Source organism: Bidens hawaiensis, unplaced genomic scaffold, assembly GCF_021521415.1.
Source record: "Bidens hawaiensis isolate Kalapana, Puna unplaced genomic scaffold, B.hawaiensis_p1.1 tig00008566_1, whole genome shotgun sequence".
NCBI classification, from domain to species: domain Eukaryota; kingdom Viridiplantae; phylum Streptophyta; class Magnoliopsida; order Asterales; family Asteraceae; genus Bidens; species Bidens hawaiensis.
Window position 1 is genome coordinate 524025 of NW_027491617.1, and position 26345 is coordinate 550369.

A 26345-nucleotide genomic window follows, 5' to 3' on the forward strand; every position below is an offset into this window, starting at 1 on the left:
CTGATATTATTTCCACCTGAGCACGTTTAACTGTAGAGCTCTCATCTCGTCCATTAGCATTTACTTATTAACCAAGAATCTCTCATTTTCACGGCTGATGTGAGATTTGCCTATGGTGTTACACTCTAGACTTGCTTGATTGTGTCCTAGAGAAAAAAAAATAATATAATGTGGGTCCTCATGTTCTGACAGTTAACACATGAACAAGTAGGTTAATACAATTTTTAGCTTACAAGACGGGCGACTAAGAAGAAAGAAGCGGAGTAAGCTGGCATGAAACAACTCACATAACTAACGAAATGCACATCCTCAAATCTCACTATTATGCCTTTCCAAGGCTTAGGCCCTAACATTGTAGCTGGTTAAAAAGAAAGATTAGACTCAGACGCATTCTAAGTTTCTAACCAAAGTGACATTTGTTTAAAGGGACTGGACACATATGGCAAGCTTCAAACCCATGTGGTAACATCGTCACCACCTATGTGTGGGTATGTATGGCTCCAAACCAATGTGATAAACCTTTGCCACTTAACCAACCATTATTTAAATTTGGTGTTTGATTTAATCTAAATGTTTAAAACCATGGTTTTAGGGTGCAAGTGATTTTTTTGGTTTGTGGGTAACTGAGAGTATAAATGAGGTGACAGTGCAGGATTGATTGGTGTATGTGTGGTATCCATAAGTGCTCGTTCCGCCATTAGACAGTAATTCAACAATGTTTAAGCTTACACTTTATGACGTGTTTAACACGTTAAATATAACCATTTTAATGCTCATGGAGTATAAGCGCTTCAACAACGTGAATGAACGCTTTAACATGACTATTGACCCAACTCGCTTACCAAAATGAAGCTATGGTTGACATGATAAGATTGAGTTTTCTAGAATCAGAATCTACAAGTGTAAACGAGCCGAGTCACTCGTGAACTACTTAAGATCTACTTGTTAAAAGATCCATTCAAGCCAGGTTTAAAACGAGGTCAAGCCCGAGCGTCATTTATAGAGCCGACTTGAGAGCATAAACGAGCTTTTCTATTTGTTTAGTTTCCATTTATCATATTTGTATAATAACTATTATTATTTATAAATTTATGATAAAAAATAATTAAGTAATATTTATGTGTGTGTAGATTATAACTATAAATACTTGTGTCATACCATATCTCGATTGACGTAATTTTTCTATAAATATCTACAGAAATATATAAATAAAAGGTTTATTGGATTTTAATAATTCTTATTGAATGGTATTGGCCGATAATAATCTCTATTAGTTTTATAGCTATTGGTGGTCCCAAATTTACAAAAGTTGGCCTCCATAGTCCCCCGTTAAAAAGGACTTAACGTCGTTATACTTTTTTCCGAATTAATGTTTTATGGCTTTTGATCGTAACTAGAATACGAGTCAATTGGTGTAAAGTTAGCTCGTAACGGTGATCCAAACGGCTTGATTTTTGTTAATTGTAAGTTCTAAGACCCGAATTGAAACATCGTTTCGTCGTTTTGGAGCGTCGTTTCGAACTAAGTTTTACACCAATTGACTCGTATTTTCCTTCCGATCAAAAGCCCTAAAAATTCGTTTGAAATTCGGAAAAAAGTATAACGACGTTAAGTCCTTTTTAACGGGGGACCACTGGGGGCCAACTTTTTTAAATTTGGGACCATTGGTGGCGATAAAATGAATAGGGATTATTATCGGCCAATATAATTCAATATGGATTATTAAAATTCAATAAACCTAAATAAAATATATAAATAATTAATCAATGATAAACGAGTTCCCTTAAGTTAAAACTATCCAAGCTCGAGCCATCTTAACTTAAAACAAGGAGAACTGATCAAACCTTAGCGAGCTTAGACTCGACTCGGCTCGTTTACACCCCTAAATTATAAATTCGTGTCACTCTAGTACATTCATGTCACATGTTAGACGAGTTGAATCCGTTTAGACACGTTTTTAATATTTAGAATTTATAGATTGGTAAAATAAAAATGAAACTAGAGACTTAAGTAGCAAGCAAATGGAAACATCACGTGACAAACACGTGTCCCAACAACCTATATATATATATATATATATATATATATATAAACAAGTGTGTTGATGCAAATATTCAAGGGCGTCCACCTGCATGCATTAATACAACACATTATACGAGTGTCCGTAATAATCTCTCTTTCACGGTTTCCATTCGTCTCACAAAATCATCCTCATCTCTCCGTTCGGGCGGCTCGTTTCCTCCCCGCCGGTACCATTTAATCCCTAAATGCATTGTTATGAATTATGATACAAACTATGTATCACATTGATGTTTCTGTTATCCTTACCTATGGTTTCATTTAGTTATACGTTTAACACGTTGAATTGAACATGCGTTACGTGGATTTCGGATAATATGATCATTTGAATCCAATTTGTTTAGGAAAATATTTAGTGATATGTTGAATTGAATACGTGTTAAAGCCGTTAATCATCAAGAGGTGGTAGATTTAGGATAGTGATTATTTGAAATAATTTTATGTTGTTTTGTGATCTTGTTTATTTGAATTGTTCTATATGATGAATTATGAGCTTGAATGTTTGTTTTGAAGCATGCGCTTGTATGTTTGTTTGTTCGATCTAGAGCTGTAAACGAACTGAATCGAATTTAACAAGGTCTTGTTCATGTTCGTCCGTAAAGCTTTTATTGGACAAACGAACGGTTCACGAACATTTAACCGAACGGAATTTTTGTTCGTGAATGCTGATGCAACAGTAAAACGATAACGGAGATCGGATCACGTTGATTCAGTGAATTCCCGTGATGATCTTGCAAAAAAACCCCAAATCCCACCCAAAGGTCAAGGAAAATGAAGAAAAAAGTAATTATGATTAAAATTGAAGTATGCCTTTTTCCAATTACATAAGAAACATATAAATAGACCTTCTAATACGAAATGGGCCCAAAAAGGCCATGGGCCAAACACAAACCCAAAAAGAAAAATGTAAAAACCGACAAAAAAGCATAAAAAGGCCCATAACTTCTTTATTTAGAAGGAGTTTTTGGGCTTCGGATAGGGGCCAAACCGCCGTAAGCGTTTGCCACAATGTGCTCCTCGTCTCAAGCTTCGATTTGACTGGTAATGAGCCTGAAACGGAGCTTCGTGGGCCAAGTTATGCCCATTTTCGTGGGCCACCTTTGGAAGCACGATCTTGGGCCTCCAAATATAACATGTCACGTTCTTCAATGCTTGGGCCTCCATCAGTTTACGAACACAAACAATGTTTTATAAGATTTGGCTAACCGAAAATGGTCAGTGTCAACGGTTCAGTTTAGCTATCAAGCTTATGTTGGTGTTTTTTTTAACGTTCATATTCATATGTTATTTTACATATAAACTAATCACATAAAACAAACATATATTTGTATTTTATAGTTAATAATTTTGCTTAAATCAATATGATAAGATTATAGAAGTCATGGAAAAGTATTAAAAATCTTTAATAAACAACCATTAAAAAGCCATAAACATATCACACGAACGTTCACGGGCACAACTGAACAAACATGGCCTCTGTTTGTGTTTGTTCATATAGTTAATCAAACGAAATTCGTTGTTCATGTTCCTTCATTTATTAAACAAACAAACATAAACGGACATATATTCAAATAATTGTCTGACTGATTTATATTTTGATTTTGTAAAGGTTGAGATGATTTTGATAGCAAATAGCAGTGGCTTGTAATTCTGCACAACCTTGCTTGTCTCAATGGGATGTTTCCATTCCTCCATGGGTTATTCTTCCATGGGATATCCGTTGCCCGTGTGTGAAGACCCGAGGAAACTTGCTTCTCAAACAGCTTGTCAGTTGTTCTTTTACATAATCATTAACTCAAGCTATGAATGGGATCGAGTTACAAAACAACTTACTGACTTATTGACTTTTTCAAACAGCCATTTTGAAAAGCCAGGATTTGTGGCGTATAGAAAAAATATTTTTAAAAAACTTATTGCTTTTTGAAAAATCCAATAAGCCAATAAGTTGTTTTCAAACTCAGTCCCGAACGTGCTCTTAGACTGTTTATTTTCATTCATGGTTAACTTTCATCATGCAGTCAGTGTCAGTGAAGTTGAAGCACTTTTTGAGTTATTCAAGAGCATAAGTAGTTCTGTAGTTGATGATGGACTAATTAGCAAGGTATTTTATCAGTTTATCACCGTCGCTTTTACATTGTTTAAGTAGTTCATCACGACGTATCGTTGTCTAAATTTTGCATGTTCTTTACATATGCAGGATGAATTCCAACTAGCTATGTTCAAGAAAAAAAAGAAACATAATATGTTTGCAAACAGGGTATGATGTTCCTTATAATTACTTTCCATATTATATAGTCAAGATAAAAGATATATTATTAAGAAACAGGATCAAATACATTTTATTCTTAGCATGAAAACATTGAGAACCAATTTGCTGTTATCATTAGGTTTATTTTTATAGGTGTTTGCTGTTATTTTTTGTTTGTATTTGCTAATTTTCAATTATGAGACGTTATAAGTATTTGCTGATTCATATTTTGTTTTATTATTAGATTTTTTTCTTTTGTTGTTATAAGTATTTGATGTTATTATTTTGTTCTTGATTTTTATTCTTTTGTTGTAATTTTTAGGTTTTTTTCTTTGTTATTATAAATCATTGTTTATGTTAATTGGTATTGTAGTTGGTATTGTTTCTTACGTTCTCATTTTTTTTATAAATTAGTATTATTTCCTACATTCTCATCTTCAGATTAAAATGTACATGAACCGTCCCATATTAAATTTTCATGATGCTCAACGTATTTTTTTTTCAAATTGTTATGTGCAGATCTTTGCTCTTTTTGACGTTAAACAAAAAGGAGTAATCGATTTTGGCGACTTTGTTAGATCACTCAACGTGTTCCATCCCAAAGCTCCTCTGCAAGATAAAATTAATTGTAAGTTAAACTAATTTTTATTCTAGACTAGAGTTTCAAAGCAGCATAATGATCTTATTACTTTATGACTTGTTTTAGTTTCGTTCAAGCTTTATGATTTGGACGGAACTGGATTCATTGAGCGCCGAGGGGTATGCCTTTAATTTATGTCTCTTAATATTTTTTTTAATGTAGTATCTTACTTGTATCATTTACAATATTTGCAGGTTAAAGAAATGCTAATAGCACTTTTACACGAGTCTGAACTGAAACTAGCTGACGACGCCATTGAGATTATATTGGACAATGTGAGTGTGTTGTGACATAATAATATGACATGATAATATGATATTAGGAGTACCTTATGTAAGTATGTTGATGGAAATGTGTTATGGTATACGTTGCGCAGACATTTTTAGAGGCGGATGGAGACCGGGATGGAAAGATAGACAAAGCAGAATGGCAGGCTTTTGTTACCAAAAACCCTTCCTTGTTGAAGATTATGACACTTCCTTATTTAAGGTATGTCACGAAACTATTCGGGTTAAAATGTAAATGTTGAAACTATAAGGGGTTAATTGTAATTAATCAGTAACCGCGATTAACGAAGAATATTTAGGATATACATCAACATAAATATATTTAAAAAATGACGAAAATACCTTTGTTGGATTTCTTGAGTGAACTGCGGATATCGTCCCTGTGATTTGTTTAGATTTGCTATTTCAGTCCAAAGTTTAAAATTTGATATTTTCGTCCTTAAGGTTTCATTTACGTTGCAATTTTCGTCCATAAGTTTTCGTTTTCAATGCGATTTTCATCCCTGTGGTTTATTTAAATCTGTTATTTTAGTCCAAAATATGTTAACGAAAAGGACGAAAATTGCAATGAAAATGAAACTTTATGGACGAAAATATCAAATTTTCACCTTTTGGACTAAAATGACAAATTTGAACAAACCGCAGGGACGAAAACTGCAATTCACTAGGAAAAAAAACATAAAAACATCATTATTAACTAATCAAAGAAGGTAGAAAAGCATACACATATACTTATACGCCCATATAACCGAATGTTAGCCGAAACTGACCATTAACTTAAACAATAACCGAATAACCATAACCGACAATCAGTTATAAATCTTATGATTAAGCTTATCCTTTAACCGAAGCCATCCCTAGGATGTTCGGGTAACATATTGTTTTGTAAAATGCAGGGATATCACAACCACGTTTCCGAGCTTTGTTTTCAATAGTCAACTTGAGGAAGAGAGATTGCATCATGAATACAAAAGTTCTAGCTAGTTCTGTTATTGTCATTATAACTAGTAAATGTGTTGATAGAGGAGGTTTATGGCATGTTTAAACCCCAACAAAATAAAAAAAAAAATGCAAAAAAAAAAAAAAAAAAACCTACATCATTTTGTGATAAACAGTCAATGGCTACCTTGATTTATAAAGTTGTTGATTGACATTTGCCTCCTCAATGTTTTACTTCCTAGTTACATTATGGTTATGTTAATAAATGCAATATTGCTAGATAACTATAGTATTGGGTAAATGATTGCTTATTAGTTATCGATAGTGTTGCAAAAATCACGACTAGGCGTCGACTGAACCCTGATTAATTGCTAGTCCCACCCCACTGATTAATTTTGGTCTAGTCGGCCAATGATCAAATCCGACCAAAATCAGGATTAATTGAACTTAGTTGGCTTTTTTCAAACAAGGTTATGGACTTATGACCAAAGCTGGCGGTTTCTAGTGAGATTCCGACCCAAAATCAGCGGTTTCTAGCGAGATTCCAGCCAATTTTCGGCACAAATGTGTTTGTGTACATATGATACTAGAAATTACATATAAAAGTGTGTGTATATATAAACTGAAAATTATTCATTAAAGTCTGATCCGATTAATCCTGATTAATCGCTAATCCCCACCCCACCGCCCAACTACGACTAGTGATTTCTACAACACTGGTTATCGGGTACTTGGTTATCTAACAATCGAATCACCCAAAACTCGGTTCCAAAAGCCAACTTAAAAGTCTTAACCTTATAATATATTTGGTTTCTATTATCTAACTCGGTTCGCTTAAAATACTGCATATATTGTTACATACAATTTTAGTTAGATTCGTTTCGAAAAACTTGCTTACTTATAATATTATTTAGCAGGTGATGCTATAGATACACCACCCTTTTAAAGGTATATAATCACATCATACATGCCGATGTTTCATTACTATAAGGCCATGCAGTATACCCTAACCCCACGGGTGGTTAAAGGGCGTTAAAATGGCCATGCGTTAACGGGTTAAAGGGGGAGAAAGGCTGATGGTGTGGGTCCCTCTACACACAATTATTAATATTAATTTTAAAAAGAGGGGTGTGGTGAACGTATTTCCAGCGGTGAAAACCGTGAAATGGGTGATGTGGCGCCTATTTAGAGTTAAAAGCCTAAGATGTCATGCAGTTTTTTTTTTGTTTGGTTTTTTTTTTGTAATCTTACATTTTGTTTGACGAAATATCCGTTCATCGTTAATTCCATAAATGTATGTTACTTCAAGAATAATGAAATGTTAATGTTCGGCCTAGTGATCGTGGACCACACTTATGAATTTGTAAGGTTGTAACGGATTATACATGTACGATATGTTGGTAATTCCAGACTGTATTCACAAGTTGGTGAAAATATGGAACATATTCCCATATTTGACAAATCGGTCAAGTTGGTTTAGTTTGTTAAATGAAAAAGAATTATTGTAACGAGTTTGTGAGTCAGTAATCTCTTGAAATAATAAAATGTATATGGATTCGGTCCCTTGACGGTGTTCATTTGATGCTACCAAAAATCGAAACATATTCAGGTAATTCGAGCCACAATCTCATATACATTGTTCTAAGTACATCAATTTGATCTGTACAAATATGGCTTCATTAAGGTTTATACATTCTAAACGTAAAACTCGATTTCATACATTCTAGAATTGTGAATATCATATTAGATATACATTGCCTGCAACTTGTTAATATTAGCATTTAGCAGATAGAAGATCTCAAACTGATCCGAATACGTTTCACGAAGAATTAGGCGCAAGCGATGAATACTTTCTCGTCGTTCTCCCTTTCATTAGTCTCATCTTCGCATCCACTCGTGCAGATAAACCTATCTCGGTTTCTTGAGTCGCCTTAACCTGTTCTCTCTTCCACATTTTCCTATCTGTCACATCCTTCTTCATATTTTTCATCTCCTGCAGAATATGATGATCCTCCGGATTATAACACCGTTGATACGATATGTGGATCAAGTACGGCATGTTGCATAATATCGTCACGAAAACCGTCGATAAATAGAATTTATAAGCCGGTCCCAACACTTCAGGCAGCTGGTGATATATGTTCCCAGCTGACCATTGAACCGGCATCATTCCGTATATGTAAACGATTAAATACCACACGACGATACTACCCCATATCGTGTGTAGTTGCACTCGTGTCAAGTAATGTGACACGAGAAATATTTGAACGTTAACAACCCATATTATGCTCGTGAACATAGCGGTTCCTATGACATACATATCCGCTGTTTGACCTTCTTTACGAAATGACTCGGGGCTGAATATGCGAAGATTCACGAGATATATCACGAAGGACGCGTACACGCCATTTGCTAACCATCCGATTATTCTATACCAGTCGAAAAACAAGTTTTTCGGGCCTTGTTGATATAACGCAGGAAACTGCAGGCAAAACTCTGCACATATATCTTTTTCCAATACGCCTAACGCGAGAACCGGACACGAAGTGAGGAACACGTTGTAAAGCAACATGTACCAGTCGTCGTAATGCATTTGACCCGAAAACCCGGTTTCCGCTTCGAAGTAGAATAATGTAAGGGCTAAAGTGATGTTTTTGTAAAAGAAGTAACATATCATTTTGGATATTCTTTTGTAACACCAATGTCCATGTACTATTAATAACCTTTCCAAAAACCGAAACTGCGCGATCGAGAAGTCACTAGCCATGACCGCTTGCATACCTTCCACACCGCTGATACCAATCCCGATATCTGCTTCTTTAATCATACCAACATCGTTCGCACCGTCACCAATCCCTAAAGTTGTTCTCCTGGTCCCTTCTTTAACTAACCGGACCACCAACGCCTTTTGTTTCGGTGACACTCGACAACATATGACCGAAGCACAGTTCACTGCTAAATTCAAAAACTTAAACTTCATGTCGTCTTCTAACGCGTACGTTAAAGTTTTACCGTCTATGATCAGAGCGAACGCTGCGTGTGGTTCTTTTTTGTTTTTTATCGAGTCTAAACCGGTCGTGATTTGAGATAATATGTTTTCCTTTATAACATCTTTTGCAGCCTCAGCTAACATTTCTGCACTTACCACTATGCATATTTGCTTCATACCTTGTCTAAGCAAACTACACGAAAACCCGATATTGATCGCGGTTTCCATTTTATCACCCGTTAAAACCCAAATTTTCAAACCGGCTAACGCTAATCTATCTATGCATTCGGGCACACCGCTTTGCAACTTATCCTCTACCGCGGTTGCACCGACTAAAGTCAAACCTCTTTCCATTACATCAGATAAGTCTTCCATAAGTTCTTCCCTATTTGACCCACTAGAAATCTTGGCATTATGAAACTTTTCATGCCACTCCGAGTACTCGCTCTCGCTAAGTTTTTTATACGCGAGGGCCAATGTACGCAGCCCGGCTTCTCCATAATCGTTTAAGTTTTTCGTCGTGGATTCTAAATACATTTTTCCATCACTTGCTAACCGATCAAAAATGATCGTATCCGCACCTTTACAAAACATAAGAAGTTGACCCGTTTCATCGCGTAAAATAACCGACATTCGTTTTCTTTTGCTAGTAAAGTCTAACAAAGTTAAAATTGTATATTCCTTTTCAACCGGTTCTTGATCCTTCGAAAGGCGTTCGAGCACAACGACACTGTTTTGCGTCCGTTTAATAAACTGGAACCCGAATTCCCTAGCTGCAACTAGAAACGCCCCTTCGTCTGGACTCTCGGCTTCGTAAGTCAACTCTCCGGTTTTCTCACTAACTTCAGGTATTGCAGTGTGACAAACTGCGAGTATCCGAAAGAATAATAATATTACATCTGCATTCGGTTCTTTCGTCCAGTTCCCTTTCTGTAACCGATCGTCTTGAAAGCTAAAACCTTTGATCGCGCCTTTTTTATTATTATTACTATTACCATCATCTGTGATAGTTATGGCTTCCAAAGATGCAGTATCAGTTAAACTACCATCTGCAGACTCGGCTTCGGATTCAAGTTGTGCATTGATTTGTTTAGCAGCTGCAAGTTCAACTTCACTAAGCCGTTTCCCATACGGACACCCTGCGATTAGGACTGTCATTTTTACTCGAAACTCAAAACCCGAACCGAAGTAATTCGAGTTGGTTATTGAGTCTGATTTATGGGTTTCGGGTCAACCAGAATAAACTTTTAGTTTTAAAACCAAATATATTTTCAGGTATAATTTATTGTTTTCCTTCTACTTATTATGGATCGACTTTTTATTGTTAAAAAAATGTTTTTTTTATGACTAGTAGTAACTGTAATCGAACAACCAAATCACGCCTGATTGAAAGCGAATATGGTTGGAGTTTGCTTTACTCTTCTTTTGAATTATTTTATCTGGTTATGTTGGTTATTATTTAGTTATTTTACTTTACGAGCAAAAAAGAATATGTTTATTTGAGTAAACTGTGGTTTTCGTCTCTGTGGTTTGTCCAAATCTGCGATTTAAGTCGAATAGTTTCAAATTTGCGATTTTCGTTCCTGTGGTTTCATTTCACTTGCAATTAAACCCGAATTTTTTTAACACCGTTAAGTCTGGTCGTTAAACCCATCAGCGTGCGTTTTGTCCTTTTTCTCCTTAAATAAATACCAGTCCTAATTCGCAAGCCCCCTCACGTGAGGGGCTGAGGTGTATTTGGGAAAAAAGGACAAAGCTGCCCCTCATGTGAGGGGCACGCTGATGGGTTTAACGACCAGACTTAACGGTGTTAATGAATTCGGGTTTAATTGCAAGTGAAATGAAACCATAGGAACGAAAATCGAAAATTTGAAACTATTGGACTAAAACAGCAGATTTGGACAAACCACAGACTCTGCTCTTTTAATTTTATCATTTTAGTTTCTAACTTTTTTTTTCCAGGATACCCAAAACCCGATTAACCCAACCCGAAAAAACCCGAACCCGAAAAACCCGTGAGAGATTTGGGTTGGGTTTCGGGTCAAGATTTAAAACTTTGAAACCAGAAGAACCCGACCCCAAAAACCCAAAACCCATAAAACAAACCAGAAGAACACCCCTACCTGCGATCGAGCACTTAAGGAAGTCCATTTGGTTACATGTCAAAGTCCCGGTTTTATCCGAAAGAATGGTATCAACCTGCCCCAACTGCTCGTTCAAATTCGACGTTCTAGCATTCGCAGGTACTCCCGTCACATCATCATACAACTGCAAGTCATTATTAATAAACCTTGCTTGCAGTATCTTCACTGCTTCTATCGAAACATATAACGATATAGGGACCAAGTAACCATACAACATAAGCGCGGTCACAAGATGTCTCAAACCCGAAATGAGGAAATTATTAATATCGAAATCTTCCCCGGGCACCTCGGGGATCAAGTACCACCACAAGGGAACCAAGTTCCTAACAAAATAAGCGAACCCCGAAGCACTAACAATCGATATAAATATCAACAACCCGAATAATAAATAAATGATCTTATCCATCTGCAGCTCGATTTTACTTCGTTTAGAAGGCGACTGTGTCGTGTTTTGCATGACTTTAGTATCATTCCCAGTGAAAACCACGACACCATAAACATATTCAGTGTTTCTAAGCTTTGAATCCCTTAACAAAAGCTGAGCCGGATCTAGCGGATAAATGTTGCCATCATACTCCAAATTACCAGTAAATGTGTAAAGATTCGAGTTTGGGTTTTCGCAACGAATCGTGGGCCGAAAATCTTGGAAATGTGTGGCTTTATCATCATCTACTGGGACTGAAAAGTTGAGGTCTTGAAGTGCTCTTTTAACTTTTAAATTTGTCTCACCATCTAAATTCATGGTTTCAACATATGATATACCATCTTCATAACTTGACTGTAGTAATAGTAAATCAGCTGGGAAGAATTCATCTTTTTTAACTTTGACAATATCACCAACACAAACTTCCCTCCACTGTTTTTGTTCGAAATCGCCGCTCGGACTGTGCACTGCGGCTTTCTGGCAGTTGGCTGTCATGTCCTGTCATGCAAAACCGACAGTTTGGTCTTATGTTTTTGTAAAAAACAAATTTAATGGTTTGGTTTTGGTTTTGGTTTTACATAAAATAAAAACAAGAAAAACCGAACCAAACAAAACATTTTCGCTCAAATATATAATAATCAGTTAGCTTTTAGTTAACTATATGATTTACGCCCAAATTCATTATTTGGCCAATGTAATTTATTTTTTGACAAAAAAATGTCAAACTAAAAAATGAATACAAAACGAAGCAAAAGCGTCGGTTTGGTTTTATCTTTTTTAAAAAACCAAACTTGATGTTCGGTTTCGGTTTTGCATAAAATAAAAACTGAAAACACAGAACCGAACCGAATTTATAGATTCTTATTTTAAGTAATTTATAAGAATTTAATAATCAATTAGTTTTTAATTAACTATATGATTTACGCCTAAATCCGTTATTTCGGCCAATATAACTTATTTTTTTACCAAAAAATTTCAAGTTCAAATGTCAAAACTTAAAATTGAATCTAATCTAATACAAAACGAAGCAAAAGCGTCGGTTTGGTTTTAGCTTTTTTAAAAAACCGAACTTGATGTTCGGTTTCGGTTTTTTGCATAAAATGAAAACTGAAAAAACAGAACGGAACCGAATTTATAGATTCTTATTTTAGGTAATTTAAAATAATTAAATAAATAAGTAACTAATATATTGTAGCCCACGTATATAATTTATTTATTTTTTTGAACGTCAAATTTTATAAAAAAGGCTAGCGAGGAAACTAACAAAAAAACCCGAAGACAAAACCAACGAAACAAACAAGACTGTCTAAACACCAAAAAAGATTATTAACTAACAAAATGATTTACGTTCAAATTCATTATTTTGTCCAATTAATATTTTTTCGTACCCAAAATTTCATGGCAAAACTGAACCTAAACCGAAATGTAAAAAACCAAAACCGAACAAGTTTTTGAATATAAAAACTAAAATTTCGGTTTTTGGTTTTTGGTTCTGTCTAGCCCAAAACCGACCCAACCCAAACCATGCACACCCTACCTGCCAATGTCTTTGAAGATCCTCATAAAGCTCCTTGGCAAGGCTAAACCCAACGACCAACGCCAACGGGACGACTTGGCTAGGCCAGTCGAACGGTGCATAATCAGTAAACGTCAAGCCCGCGGCAACAAGGAAGTAAAAATTCGCAACACGGTTAAACTGTTCAAACAATGCAATGGGTAGGAAGTTAAACAATGTGTATTTGGTGGTGGAAACATAGTTTGTACAAAAAAGCGGAGGCGACGAGTCCTGGTCAGGGAGGGTGGCGGGTTGGTTAACGAGGATTACACGTGGGTAACCGGAGATTTCTTCGATGCGTGCTTCGGATTTTTTGTATGATGGTTTGACACGGATGTTGGCTAGTGTGTAGAGGCTGCTCCTGATGAGCTTGGCTGCTTTTGTGCCACCACCTTTTGCCATTAATATGAGTTTGGATTAATATTATTATTATTATGGTTTGTAGCATGCATTTTTGTGTTTTTTAGTATGATTGGGATGAAGGTTCACAAGAATGATGGATGAGATGAAGATTGAAGGTTCAAAGAATTGTGGAGTTTGGTGGTTATGAGGATTTTGTGTGAAATGAATTGGTTGGTTGGTTGGTTGATTGAGAAAATATTTAGCATATGAATTTTGGTGATCGGTGAATATGATTATGTTATTATTATGTTACTATAAAAAGAATCATACTAAGAGTTAGAGGTGCATAGACCGGTTTAAAACTCAAATATGGTTTGGATTGAAACCGGTTTGGTTTAGTCAATAATAAGTCAAAACTGGTTTATGATCGGTTTTGGTTCGGGTTAAAACCGGTTTTTTACTAGGTTACCATCGGTTTAGGTTCGGGTTTTGGTTCGGTTAACCGGTTTTGGTGGTGAAAATTATAAACCGGTTCCAAGCTTGTTTCTACATAATCGGTTTTAAACCGGTTTAAAACTCAAAATCGGTTTGGGTTGAAACCGGTTCGGTTTGGTCAATAAAAGTCAAAACCGGTTTATGATTGGTTTCGGTTCGTGTTGAAACCGGTTTTTGACTAGGTTATCATCGGTTTAGGTTCGGGATTGACCGGTTTTTGGCCGGTTTCGGTTCGGTTAACCGGTTTTAATGGTGCAGTTCCAAGCTTGTTTCTACATAATCGGTTTTAAACTGAAATCTGGTTTGGGTTGAAACCGGTTTGGTTTGGTCAATAAAAGTCAAAACCAGATTATGATCGGTTTAGGTTCGGGTTGAAACCAGTTTTTGACTAGGTTATCATCGGTTTAGGTTCAGATTTTGACCAGTTTTTGGCTGGTTTTGGCCGGTTTTTGTTCGGTTAACCGGTTTTGATGGTGAAAATTATAAATCAGTTCCAAACTTAGATTAATGTGTTACTACAAAAAGAATCACACTTAACAATGTATGATAAATGTTATATTTGTTAAATTTTATGGTGGTGAATTGGTATAAACATATTCGAGTAAAACAATTAATTTAGAAATAAACTCATAATAATATTAATAAAGAAAATAATGTAAAACTTGATTAGAGCCCGAAGAAAATCTACTAGAGAAAACTCATTTGAGTTAGGTTTCAAACTTGAGATCATAAAGATCTCAAGTCTTAATAATCACCTCCATGGTTTCATGTAATTTGACCTGAAGAACAACTGTGTTATTTTGAATTTAATCAACTGGATAACATGAGAGTCATATGAAACAAGATGATCAATATGCTGATTAAGATTCGGTAAATGCCAAAGCTCAACTCGGGGGGGTTCGCTCGTTATATGACAATAACAGTCAACCATAGTTTAACCCAGGGGTTTCGCTCGTTATATGACTTGACTAAGCATCTCACAACACGAGTGGATGACAACCATGTAGCACATGTATGAAAGTAAGTACCATCCCGTTAAGGACATATTTTCTTATTCATATGTCAAGGACTGGCAAGGTTTTGCGCGTTGTATCGAATTAAATCATATGCTCCACTGCTTGTACAACTCCCCCCCCCCCACACACACCCACATCAATTATCGGTCTTGCTACCTTACTCCCCATGCAGAGTGTTTCACGTGTTAGATGGCCCGCTGATCCACGTAGACTCACGATCATCCAATAAGAAGGGTTTTAATTTTTTCAAATAAACAATTTGAAGACCTATTGATACTAAAAATCGTGGATCGTTCAGACCTTTCAATTCATAGATGGTGATCTCGGACCTATGAATAGGGACATTCTTGAATTTGACAAACAAAAAAGGAATCGAGTTATGCAAAAAAGAAAAAGAGAAGCACCTTGGACAAAAAGAAACTAAGTGGCTTAGAAAAATCTTTTTTTATTTTTATCGATAAACTTAAACCAATCAATCTTTTAATGCACAAGTGCTGACCCTACTCGAAACCCCATTGTTTAGAGGCTTCCCATTAACAACATAATAAACTCAAACAAAAATGCACCTTGTACATCCTGACTTGTTTAATATATATTATGATTACATCAATCGAACAAATCAATCCACTTACACTAAAATATCTACGTACGTTTGTTTTGTAGGAGATTGGTGGTGATTATAATATTATTATTCCCCCAAACTTCACCCGTCCATCTCTTTTTCCCAGCATACATTTCTCCCAAAACCACCAATTTAACCAAATCATTTTATTATTATTATTATTATTATTATTATTATTATTATTATTATTATACACAAAACCCTAATCTTAGGGTTTGTTTCAATTTGACAAATCAAAACCATGTACAGAGACAGAGGTGGATCAGGATCCAAGACCCGATCTTCAACGGCCACTAGCTCCAGACCCGGATTCAATTTCAACGCCAAAGATATTGCTAATAATAATAATATTAATAATAAAGATCGTTTGTCGCCTTCAAGTTCCAAGCTTTCTTCGTTATCCAGGTCTTCTTACCCTAATAAGAAGCTATCCAAAGGTAATTTGTATTCAATTTGATCAATTTGTTGTTGGCATTTTGTCGAACACCTGGTGGGCATGTTTGTTTTTCACTGATTTATGATATTTTTTAGGGTGGATTAGATATGGTGTGAATAAATAGAGGTTAATTTAGCTTGTGTGTGGCATTAGTCAATCAAAAGTTGAAAACTTGTATTAAATTCATCATTTTTTATTTTATTATTATTATTATTATCATTATTATTATCATTATTATTTGTGAATTTTAGGTTACAGGTGTTTTTTGTAGATTGTTTAGGTACTGTACTGATTCAGTACCGAACAGGTATCAATCGAACACAATTCGTACCCGTATTTGTTTTTTTAGCTTGTCTGTGGTATTAGTCAATCAAAAGTTGAAAACTTGTATTAAATTGATCATTTTTATTTATTAATTACTATTATTATTATTATTATTATTATTATTTGTGAATTTTAGGTTACAAGTGTTTTTGTAGATTGTTTAGGTACGGCACTGATTCAGTACCGAGCACAATTCGTACCGGTATTCGTTTTTGTTTTCATTTTTCCGGCATTGGTACCATTTGGTTTCAGTATTTTCATTGTTAAATGGCACCGAAACGAAAAAGGCGGAACGGTATATGGTATATGGTTTTACTTGTTTTTGGTACAGTTCCGATCTCATCCGTAGCTTGATTCATGTTTTTTGAAACTGATGAGATTTTTTAGGATGGACAAGGCAATAATGTACCAATAATGTAGTAGAAGTTGAACCGTAGAAAATTTTTAAATTGAATAGAAAGGAGCATCAGGAAGAAGTTAGTACATGTGATGTCAGTTAATTTTTAAAAAGTTGTAATCTTGACTGACATGTGAGGAGGGATTGTTTTCTTATGTAGCAGTAATGAAGCAGAAGTTGAAATTGTATCACATTTTTAGGTTAACAGATAAATAGTTAAATGGGCTTCAGGTGAATTGAGGAGAAAAGAACATTTGGAAGAAGTTAACACATACGGTGTCGGTTAATTTTTTAAAAAGTTTTAATCTTGTTTGGGATATGAAGTGGGATTGTCTTTTTGTGTATATATGGTTATACTTCTGCTTTTTATGGCCACACAATGGTGTATAAGATAAAAAGTTGGTAGGAGAGAATCTTTGTTGAAAACATTCTGTTTTATTTTCTTCATCGGTCACGCTTACCATTTGCTTAAATCATTATTATTATTATTATTATTATTATTATTATTATTATTATTATTATTATTATTATTATTTTTTAACTATAGGGGAGGAGAACGTAGTAGAGGAATCTGAAACTGATAGTGAGGAGTCGGATGTTAGTGGATCTGATGGCGAAGACACGTCTTGGATATCATGGTTTTGCAATCTGCGCGGGAATGAGTTTTTCTGTGAAGTTGATGAGAATTACATACAAGATGACTTTAATCTCTGTGGTTTGAGCAGTCAAGTTCCGTATTATGATTATGCTCTTGATTTGATCCTGGACGCTGAGTCCTCTCACGGTAATGCTTCTCTATCTTAATTCAGGCGGAAACTTGTCTCTATATTTCATGATACAAATGCATACCGTGTTAGTTTTCATCTGTGGTATGCATTTATTGCATCTACTAGTTCTATCGTGTTTTATTGCATATGTCTTTATGATACGACATACGTAAGCTCATTTAGGTGATTCTTCTCGTTTGTATGAATAAAGAATCAGTACTTTGAAATGAATAATTATATGAGCTGCGTAAGATTTTTAATAGTACAATAAGGAGATATCAACACCGAACAACTTTGGAAAGTGCACTAATCTAATTGATTTAAGAGAAGATAAACAATACACAAACATGCACTTGTGACTAGACTACATTTAAGTAATCTATTTAATTGGTTGAATCACGTAAAGCTAAAGTTAAGTCGATACGCAGACTGTGTTTTTTCGATACTTTTGATTTATGGGATTTTCCAAAGAGATTGCATCATTTATGTTATTGATATCCTAGACCAAACTAATTGCAACTATTAATAACAAATATTAATGAGGTTGATTTTTTAGGTTTTCTCAGTTTTTGTCCTATTAAGTATGCATCAAGTCAACTATTGCATTATTAGACTAACAATAAAAGCAATGATTTTCATTAAACAACATATATGTTGAGACATAGAAATGATATTGCATAGTAGGTGGCTATGATATAATCATGTATTTAGAGTACTTGCATGTCAAAACGTTTGATTATGAAGTTTATAGGTTTATTTGTGAAGGGTATAAATGGATCTTTATAATGTGGTTAGTAAGCAGGTGTGAAGGGGATATTATTTTTTCTGAATCGAAGTACACGCATATGATGTTTTAATGCTGCCTACAAAATGCGATTCTCTTCTATTTGTTTGGATCCTATATTGTGTTTTCATGCAATGTAATATGCTAAAATCAAGAGTCAATGTGCAACTTGACTTGGTTTAATATACGCAGGTGATATGTTTTCCGAAGAACAAAATGAAATAATTGAATCAGCAGCCGAGATGCTTTACGGCCTTATTCACGTAGGATATATTTTAACAACCAAAGGATTGAATGCCATGGTAAGAATCCATTCTTCAATCTCAAATTAGTTTTTTAAGACTTTTCTAAAAATTAACAATTGGAGCAAATAATCCTTTTCAACAGCTCGATAAATACAAGAATGCAGAATTTGGCAGATGCCCAAGAGTTTACTGTTGTGGTCATCCTTGTCTTCCGGTTGGTCAATCAGACGTGTCCCGACAAAGCAATGTAAAAATTTACTGTCCAAAATGCGAAGACATCTATACTCCTCAATCAAGTTTACTGTTGTGGTCATCCTTGTCTTCCGGTTGGTCAAATAATCCTTTTGGGCTTTTTTGGAGAAATTATCAAAATTTAAAAGATTTTTTATTATTTATATTGAAATGAAAATAGCTTCCAAAAACTGAAGTGGGCATTTTTCTTGAAACAGAAAGATCATTTCTTTATTATTTGACTTGTGGGTGGTTAGTTATTTACTTTTTTTGAAAAAAATATCAAAATTTAAAGATTGGAGCTTTAAAATCATGATTTTTTTTTTGTTAAAACAGAAAGATCATTTCTTGATAGTTTTTTGTATTTTTGGGTGGTAAGTTTTTTACATTTTTTGGAGAAAACATTAAAATTTATAATAAATTGATGCTTTAAAATCAAGATTTTTTATTTATTTTTTGTTGAATTTGAAAATAACTTCCAAAATCTGAAGTGAGCATCTTTCTTGAAATACAAAGCTCATCTTTTTTATATATTTTTCTGTATGCGGAGTCTGCACATTTCTTTAACAGTTTCTAGACCTAGACGGAGCCTATTTCGGGTCAACATTTCCTCACTTGTTCTTGATGACCTACGGACACCTCAAACCGCAAAAGCCATCACAAGATTACATTCCTAGGGTCTTCGGCTTCAAGGTCCACAAGCCGTGACTTCAAGGCCCAGACCCAAGACGGGCTTTTGGGCTACATCTTCAGCCCATTTCGCTAGTAACATTCTCAAGATAAGGAAATTAATCAGGAAATATAACTTAAAGTTAGAAGCCCTGATAAGAAATCACATCACAACCTTAGGATCCATTCTATATGATTATGTTAAAAGTTAAAAATCACCTAATTAGAAGATTAAAAAACTGAAAATGTTAAAAAAAATTTGTTGTTTTAAGTGTGTTTTGCTACTTGTTTTTATCATCTACTTTGTTAAGTACTTATTTTATAAGTCAGGATTGCTTTTTTGATTCTAGATTGCATTGGACTTTGTATATGTATGTATCTGCAGTTTATGATACCGGTTCAAACAGTAGTCATTAGTTATGTAACTGTTTTCCAGCTTTCGTTTTCGGCTGATCAAGTTATTAATTATATTGTATTTAAAGATTCGGTCTTAGGAAACGAAAACGGTTATTTTTTAGCTGTTCTGTTCCGACTAATTTGGATTTCGGAAACAGGTTTTCTTGAACTCGAAAACGCCATTTTAGGTTTATAATTGGTTTATGTTTATCTGGCCTTTGGTTTTATCATTTTGATTCTTTTGGAGAAGAATGTCATAATGCTTATTTAGCAGTACAAGTCAATGCATATAATTCAGTTGGAGAATAATTCTGTCACTTTCTGGATGATTAGAATATGCCTTGCAAGAATATTAACTTTGTATTTCTTGAATAAAAAATAATTCACTCAATTCAAATTTGAATATATTAAAATATATTCCAAGTCCTAGGTGACAACCTTTTGTATTGCTATAATGTGTTTTGTAATTGACCAAAACGTCCAGTAAACTGTTCGTGAACTGTTTGATAGAAAGTTTATTTATAGTTGTTTGTTTAACGAACAAACGCGAGTAAAAACTCTGTTCAGTTAAATGAACAAAAGTGAATATATATCTCGCTCGTTGATTTATTTTTGTGAACGTTAATTAATTACATGAGTTTATTTGTAAGTTATTGGTAATACTAACTGGCCCATCTTGCATGAATATATAATATAAGCTTGATAAAGTTTTAGAAAATAGATGTTTTCTTCATTTATGTTTAGTTATGTTCGTTTAATGTTTGTTTATGTCAACTCGTTTTTGTTCATTTACCTACTTTAAGTTCATTCCTATATGCTTCGTTATTTTCTTCAAATTACGTTTATTTATAATATTAACTAAAACGAACACGGACTAGTTGTGTTTAGTTACCACTTGTACTAGTTATATTAATTAAGGTTATTTAATAATAATTATTATACTAAATTTGTAGATGAACATTTATACACATAAAAGTGTGATTCATCCCAAAGTTTTAAATAAGTCGACTTAGCTTAACCACAACTTACCAAAGGAGCAATGCTATAGCAATACCTTAGTTATTTTTTCTAGGGAATGTCATCGGTTCGAGTCTCGTTTATATCAAAAATTTAAAACAAATGTTTTTGAGGTCCAATCATTTCGCCTCTTTGGGTGAATCCTGGTTATCTGGTTCAAGTAAAACCCGAAATATAAAACATCAAAGCATAAGGTATTCAGGTTGGAGCTCAGCTTCATCCCGGGTACCTTGAACCCGAGTTGGGTTTCCAGCCCAAACCACTCGGCTTCATCTCAACATGTTCGACCCATGGAGAGGGCGGGGAGGGCGACTGTTAAATGCCCGATCTCCCATGGGGGTCGAGGTCTTCAAAAATCAACTATTTAGTCTCATTTAAAAAATTAAGCAGGCTTTGAGTCTTTGATTAAATTATACTCATTAAATGATTTAGCCAAATACCCATCAACACTTAACCAAAAAAAAAAAAATCGGTCATTTACTACTTACGTACGTTGTATGCTCGCAAAACTATCGGGCTAGAGACCGACACTCTTAGAAGCCATAAGGATTTTATTTGTATTCTCGGGCATGTTCTTTTACATGTCCCAGGCCCTGCATTTTTTCTATTCTCAGGAATGGTCTTACAAATATTTATACAAATCTTTATAAACTATCTGACCCAACTCGGTATCAAATCAACCCGAAATGACCAATACAACCAGTCTAATGAAGGGTCCCATTCTCAGGCCTTTTGCAAATGAAGGGGTCATGGTCCATGTGTGGGGAGGGTCACCAGCCTATTTGATTGTGATATGAGAGTTAAAAATTTATACACTTTTTTTTTTATAATTTTAATAATATAAGATTGAGATTATATCATACTAAAGACGCCATGACCTATAAGACCAAGAACCGAATCAAGTGTATGTATTCGGCTAATTGGTATGTTTTAGATTCAAATACCTGGGTTACTTGGTCCAACCTAAATTTTGTCCCGCCCCAATAGATAGATTTAATGTAGTTATGATTTTCTTAATACATAATATTTTATAATTAAAATACATTGTTGTGATATGTTTATTTTATCTATAACTGATATAATCTTTGTTATACATACTCACACGTACTTTGAACATATTTTGAGTACATTTTGATTATATTTTTCAACATCAAATGGTAAAATAATAATCTACACCATAAGTAGTATCGTTGTCTTTTTTGCAGCTTTTGTTGCTGCCGAAGCTGTGTGGTATGGTTCCATGGCCTGTTACTCGAGATTCTCGATTATTCCATTTGTCTTTTAAGTTTGTGATATTAAAAATGAGTTTTTAAGTTCCATGAAAAAAAAAACTATAACAAGTTTTGTTTTCCATGAAATACTACTCTTGGAAACTTAGTTGGACACATTTTCTTAATTGGTTACCAAAGTTAGTTAAAAAATAGTTACCCTTCACCTATTTTCTCAAAAAGGTTTTCAAAGAAAACATTCCTTCTAAAGCAAGGTGATCCAAATAATAGGTTTGATACAATAAAGGTAGTGTAACTATTAACAACTTTTGATATATTTTTATTAAAGGTGATAGGACTAATATCTAACACTTTTTCTTCTCTTTCTCACAATAGGACATTTCAAGATGACCTAAACATGAAAAGTTCTCAATCTATTATCATAGCACTAGAAATTTAAAAATCGGGAATACCAAATAATCATGAATATTATAATTTCTTTGCGCTAACTGACAATCACTGTTTAGACGCTAGAATATAAGAGCTTCGCCCGTAACAACCTTATAGGTTTCTAAGTACCTCAGTTGATCTAGTGTGGACCCTGCACCTCCTAACTCACATCAATGTAATTCCTAATTCCAACTTTCTATTTTGTTTTAACTAAATCTAGTTATACTAGAATGGTTGGATCACACTAAAATCATCAGCAAAAGTAGGGGTGTTCAGATCCGAAACCCGAATAATCGGATCCGAATTTTTATTCGGATATTCTAGTCATATCGATTCCAGTATATGAATAACTCATTCGAATTCGAATAGGGTTTTCAAAAAGTTGTGGTTATTCGGATATCCGAATAATCCGAATAACTGTCGTGTGTTTTAATTCTTTGAAGTTTGGCTTTATTCGTGCACTGATTTAATTTTTAGAATTATAATCGATAATGAATTAAATTAGACTTTTGTTTGAATTTTGACTTTTGTTTGTGTACATTATATTTTAATTTTCCGCCTTTGTATTTTTATTTAATTAGATTTTTGTTGAATGTTTGTTATACGGTTTATTACGGGTTATTCGGATTACCGTATCCGATCCGTATCCATCCTAAATCAATTCGGATCGGATAGGAACACCTCTAATTCGGTTCAGATCAGATTTCGGATAAGGTTCTAAAATTTCAAATCTGAACCGAATAATCTCTTATCCAATCAGACAAACACCCCTAAGCAAAAGGTCTTTGCAAGGAGAGCCTCGATGGTGGCCACTTTGTATATGAATGTTTTAATAATATTAATTTTATTTGAAATTTTACAAACTAAACACGATTCCTTTCAAAACATTTTACGAACCAAACGTTGTTTAGATTCAAAACAATATATATCGATGCAAAGAATTTAAAGATGATTAGACACGTGAATCTAGTCCATTTTATTGTGTCGTGTATACTTCAAATGCAAGCTTCATGTAGGCCATGTTTGGATGGATTAGACCAAATGATATGGCTCCATCTTTTTTCATGCCTACATGGTTTTATCCTTATCCTATATTTTCTTTAAACAATTATTATGAATTATCAAAGAATATGAAATATGCGTAGTGAGTCTTCGGGTGACAGGTTTTCCCAGAGAGACAGGAGATTATGAGTTTAGGCTACCCAGCGTTGTTTGTTATCTCAGACGTACGGGTCACATTTTGCCATTTAGTTGTCTATAGCTAGACTTTATTCTTAAAAAAAATACAGTTCGAAACGGGTTACGGGTTACATTGGTTCATTAAATTTTTCCATATAGGTGATCGTTTGAGTTTACATAATTGACTTATCTTATTGTCAACTACCTCGATTGTACACAACTCGTATTTAACTAGTTTTATCTATGGCTGATCTCTAGTAGGGGTGTAACCATGTAAATAGGCCGAGCCATGCCCAACTCGTTTTGACTCACGAGAGCTCTAGCTCGGCTCGTATCCTGCTGCTTTTCTAAAGCTTGAGATCGGTTTGGCTCGGGAACTGTTTCTTAAAGCTTGGCTAGTTTATTAATTATTAATTAATTTATATACATTTTTAATTATTTTCATATATTTTGAGGTTAAACGAACCTAAGGCTAACTATAGTGGTTGATAGCTGGGATGCCAAACCCAGTCATGCCAGCAACTTCCAAGCGTCAAACCCATTACACAATAGCCAAAGAAAGCGCCATGGGGCGCCAAAGCCATTTTCACCAAGCGTTTAACGGAAAATGGAAAGCGAGAGGTGGGATCCATCCCAAATCAATCAATCACACTTTTTATTTTATTTTATTTTTATTTTGTTTCTTTAATTTAAAAGTTAGTTAAAACCACTAAACCAAAATTAAACGAAGGGTTAATTAAAGTCTCACTGTCTATGTGGCGATAATGTGACACATTAACATGTCCTCTAACTTGAAATGACTACACATAGTCTAAGCTCGGCTCAAGGTTGTTTAGTGCCTTAAACGAGCTAAATCTAAGTTATGCAATGTAAAACTAGTACACTACATAGAAACTCAAAACTACATCCTAAACGAGCTTTCTATTTAAGGCTCAAGCTCGGACTTAATAACTAAATAAAGGCAAGTAAAATTTTCTGTTTTACCTCCTTTATATTTTGATATTACATTAATATAAAATACTTAAAAAAAACATAACACTAATTTATGTATAATTAGTTAAAACAGGCATACCATATATTAAAGCTGCCGAAAGTTGGTTTGCAATTTGCATATTCTCATCATTATTAGCTTACAAAGTTACAACATATTGTCGTCTACCTTAAACATCATATTCTCTCTATTATCAGTTTTCCAAATATATACACTTACAAGACGTATAGTATCACATTTGTTTTCTTACAAGTAAACATTTTATATAAAGCTATGTTTACTTTTTGCCGGCTTTTGTTAACATGTCACTTTTGTTAATTACATTAATTAGTTATATTAATCAAAAGTAAGATGCAATTAAGATTAAAACTTAGAATATCTTGATTCTACCTATGTTTGAAATGATATAGGTACCAGGAATTGAAACAAGAAATTGAGATGACTAAGATGAAGATACATAAAGGATTTTAGGGTTTGTATTAACAAGAAGTATGAACTGAATTAACAGACTGACTCAGTCTGTTTATACAAACAAGAAAAATAGAAAAGTTACAATATCAGTCCTCTACTTCTAGAACAATCAGTATTAACCCTCTAACTGTCTAACTAACTTGGAATTACATTTTAATACTCCAACATACTCCCCTCTAATTCCAAGCATCTTGTACGTCTTCTACACCAAGCAAGAACCTCATTTCAGTGAACTTTACCCTTGGCAATGCTTTAGTCAAAGCATCAGCCTTTTGCATACTACCACTAACAAATTCCACCCGAATTTGTTCTTTCTCTATACAATCTCTTATAAAATGATACTTTGTATTAATATGTTTACTTCTGCCATGAAAAACCGGATTTCTCATTAAAGCAATAGCTGACTTATTATCCACAAAGATTGTTACCATTTCTTGCTTCTTGCCTGTCACTTCTTCTAACAGCCCTTGTAACCACAGAGATTGACATGCTGCAGAGGTTGCAACCATGAATTCTGCCTCATAAGAAGACAATGCAACAGTTTGTTGCTTCTGAGAATGCCAAGAAACTGGAAAACTATTGTAATAGAACACACTCCCTGAAGTGCTCTTCCCATCATCACTATCAGTTAAATGATTACTATCACTATATCCCACCAAACCTCCACCATCATGCCTCCCATACTTAATGCCAAACTGCATTGTACCTTTAACATATCTGACCAGATGCTTTATAGCCTTCAAATGAGCATCTATTGGATTTTGCATAAATCTACTCAAATAACCAACAGCAAAACATAAGTCTAGTCTAGTTTGAGTCAAATACCTCAAGGAACCTATCAGTTTCCTGTACTCAGTTGGATCCACTTCCTCTCCACCCTCAGTCTTGAATAACTTCAACCCATGTTCCATAGGAGTTTTTGTTTCATTGCAACCTTCCAACCAAACCATCTTGACTATCTTTTCAGCATACGCAGACTGCTTAATCATGATTCCATCTT

General features: G+C 34.4%; 2 protein-coding genes and 1 pseudogene across 3 annotated transcripts; 2 read left to right on the top strand and 1 right to left on the bottom strand.

Moving 5' to 3' along the window:
* Positions 1–2108: 2108 nt before the first annotated feature.
* Positions 2109–6427, top strand: LOC143529515 (calcineurin B-like protein 9; annotated as a pseudogene). The gene is made up of 8 exons (XR_013134675.1): positions 2109–2249; positions 3689–3845; positions 4098–4180; positions 4277–4336; positions 4847–4955; positions 5034–5242; positions 5344–5456; positions 6151–6427. The product of XR_013134675.1 is annotated as a calcineurin B-like protein 9 (transcript).
* A 1585-nt stretch (positions 6428–8012) lies between these two features.
* Positions 8013–13974, bottom strand: LOC143529517 (phospholipid-transporting ATPase 6-like). Its single transcript, XM_077025295.1, has 3 exons — positions 13288–13974; positions 11306–12248; positions 8013–10321 (listed from the first exon to the last, which is right to left on the bottom strand). Exons 1-3 carry the CDS (start codon positions 13705–13707, stop codon positions 8013–8015), a joined length of 3672 nt encoding a protein of 1223 aa, XP_076881410.1. The 5' UTR covers positions 13708–13974.
* Positions 13975–15950: 1976 nt separating this feature from the next.
* LOC143529518 (casein kinase II subunit beta-1-like) lies at positions 15951–19946 on the top strand. The gene is made up of 5 exons (XM_077025296.1): positions 15951–16217; positions 17485–17721; positions 18681–18790; positions 18876–19029; positions 19542–19946. The coding sequence occupies exons 1-5, from the start codon at positions 16022–16024 to the stop codon at positions 19670–19672; spliced, it is 828 nt and encodes a 275-aa protein (XP_076881411.1). The 5' UTR covers positions 15951–16021; the 3' UTR covers positions 19673–19946.
* The last annotated feature ends 6399 nt before the right edge of the window (positions 19947–26345 follow it).

Coding starts and splice junctions, on each gene's coding strand:
- LOC143529517 (XM_077025295.1), bottom strand. CDS start 13,707: ATGGCAAAAGGTGGTGGCACAAAAGCAGCCAAGCTCATCAGGAGCAGC. Junction 12,249..13,287: donor ATCTTCAAAGACATTGGCAG/GTAGGGTGTGCA, acceptor TTTGCATGACAG/GACATGACAGCCAACTGCCA. Junction 10,322..11,305: donor CCTTAAGTGCTCGATCGCAG/GTAGGGGTGTTC, acceptor TCCTAATCGCAG/GGTGTCCGTATGGGAAACGG.
- LOC143529518 (XM_077025296.1), top strand. CDS start 16,022: ATGTACAGAGACAGAGGTGGATCAGGATCCAAGACCCGATCTTCAACG. Junction 17,722..18,680: donor GGACGCTGAGTCCTCTCACG/GTAATGCTTCTC, acceptor TAATATACGCAG/GTGATATGTTTTCCGAAGAA. Junction 18,791..18,875: donor CCAAAGGATTGAATGCCATG/GTAAGAATCCAT, acceptor CCTTTTCAACAG/CTCGATAAATACAAGAATGC.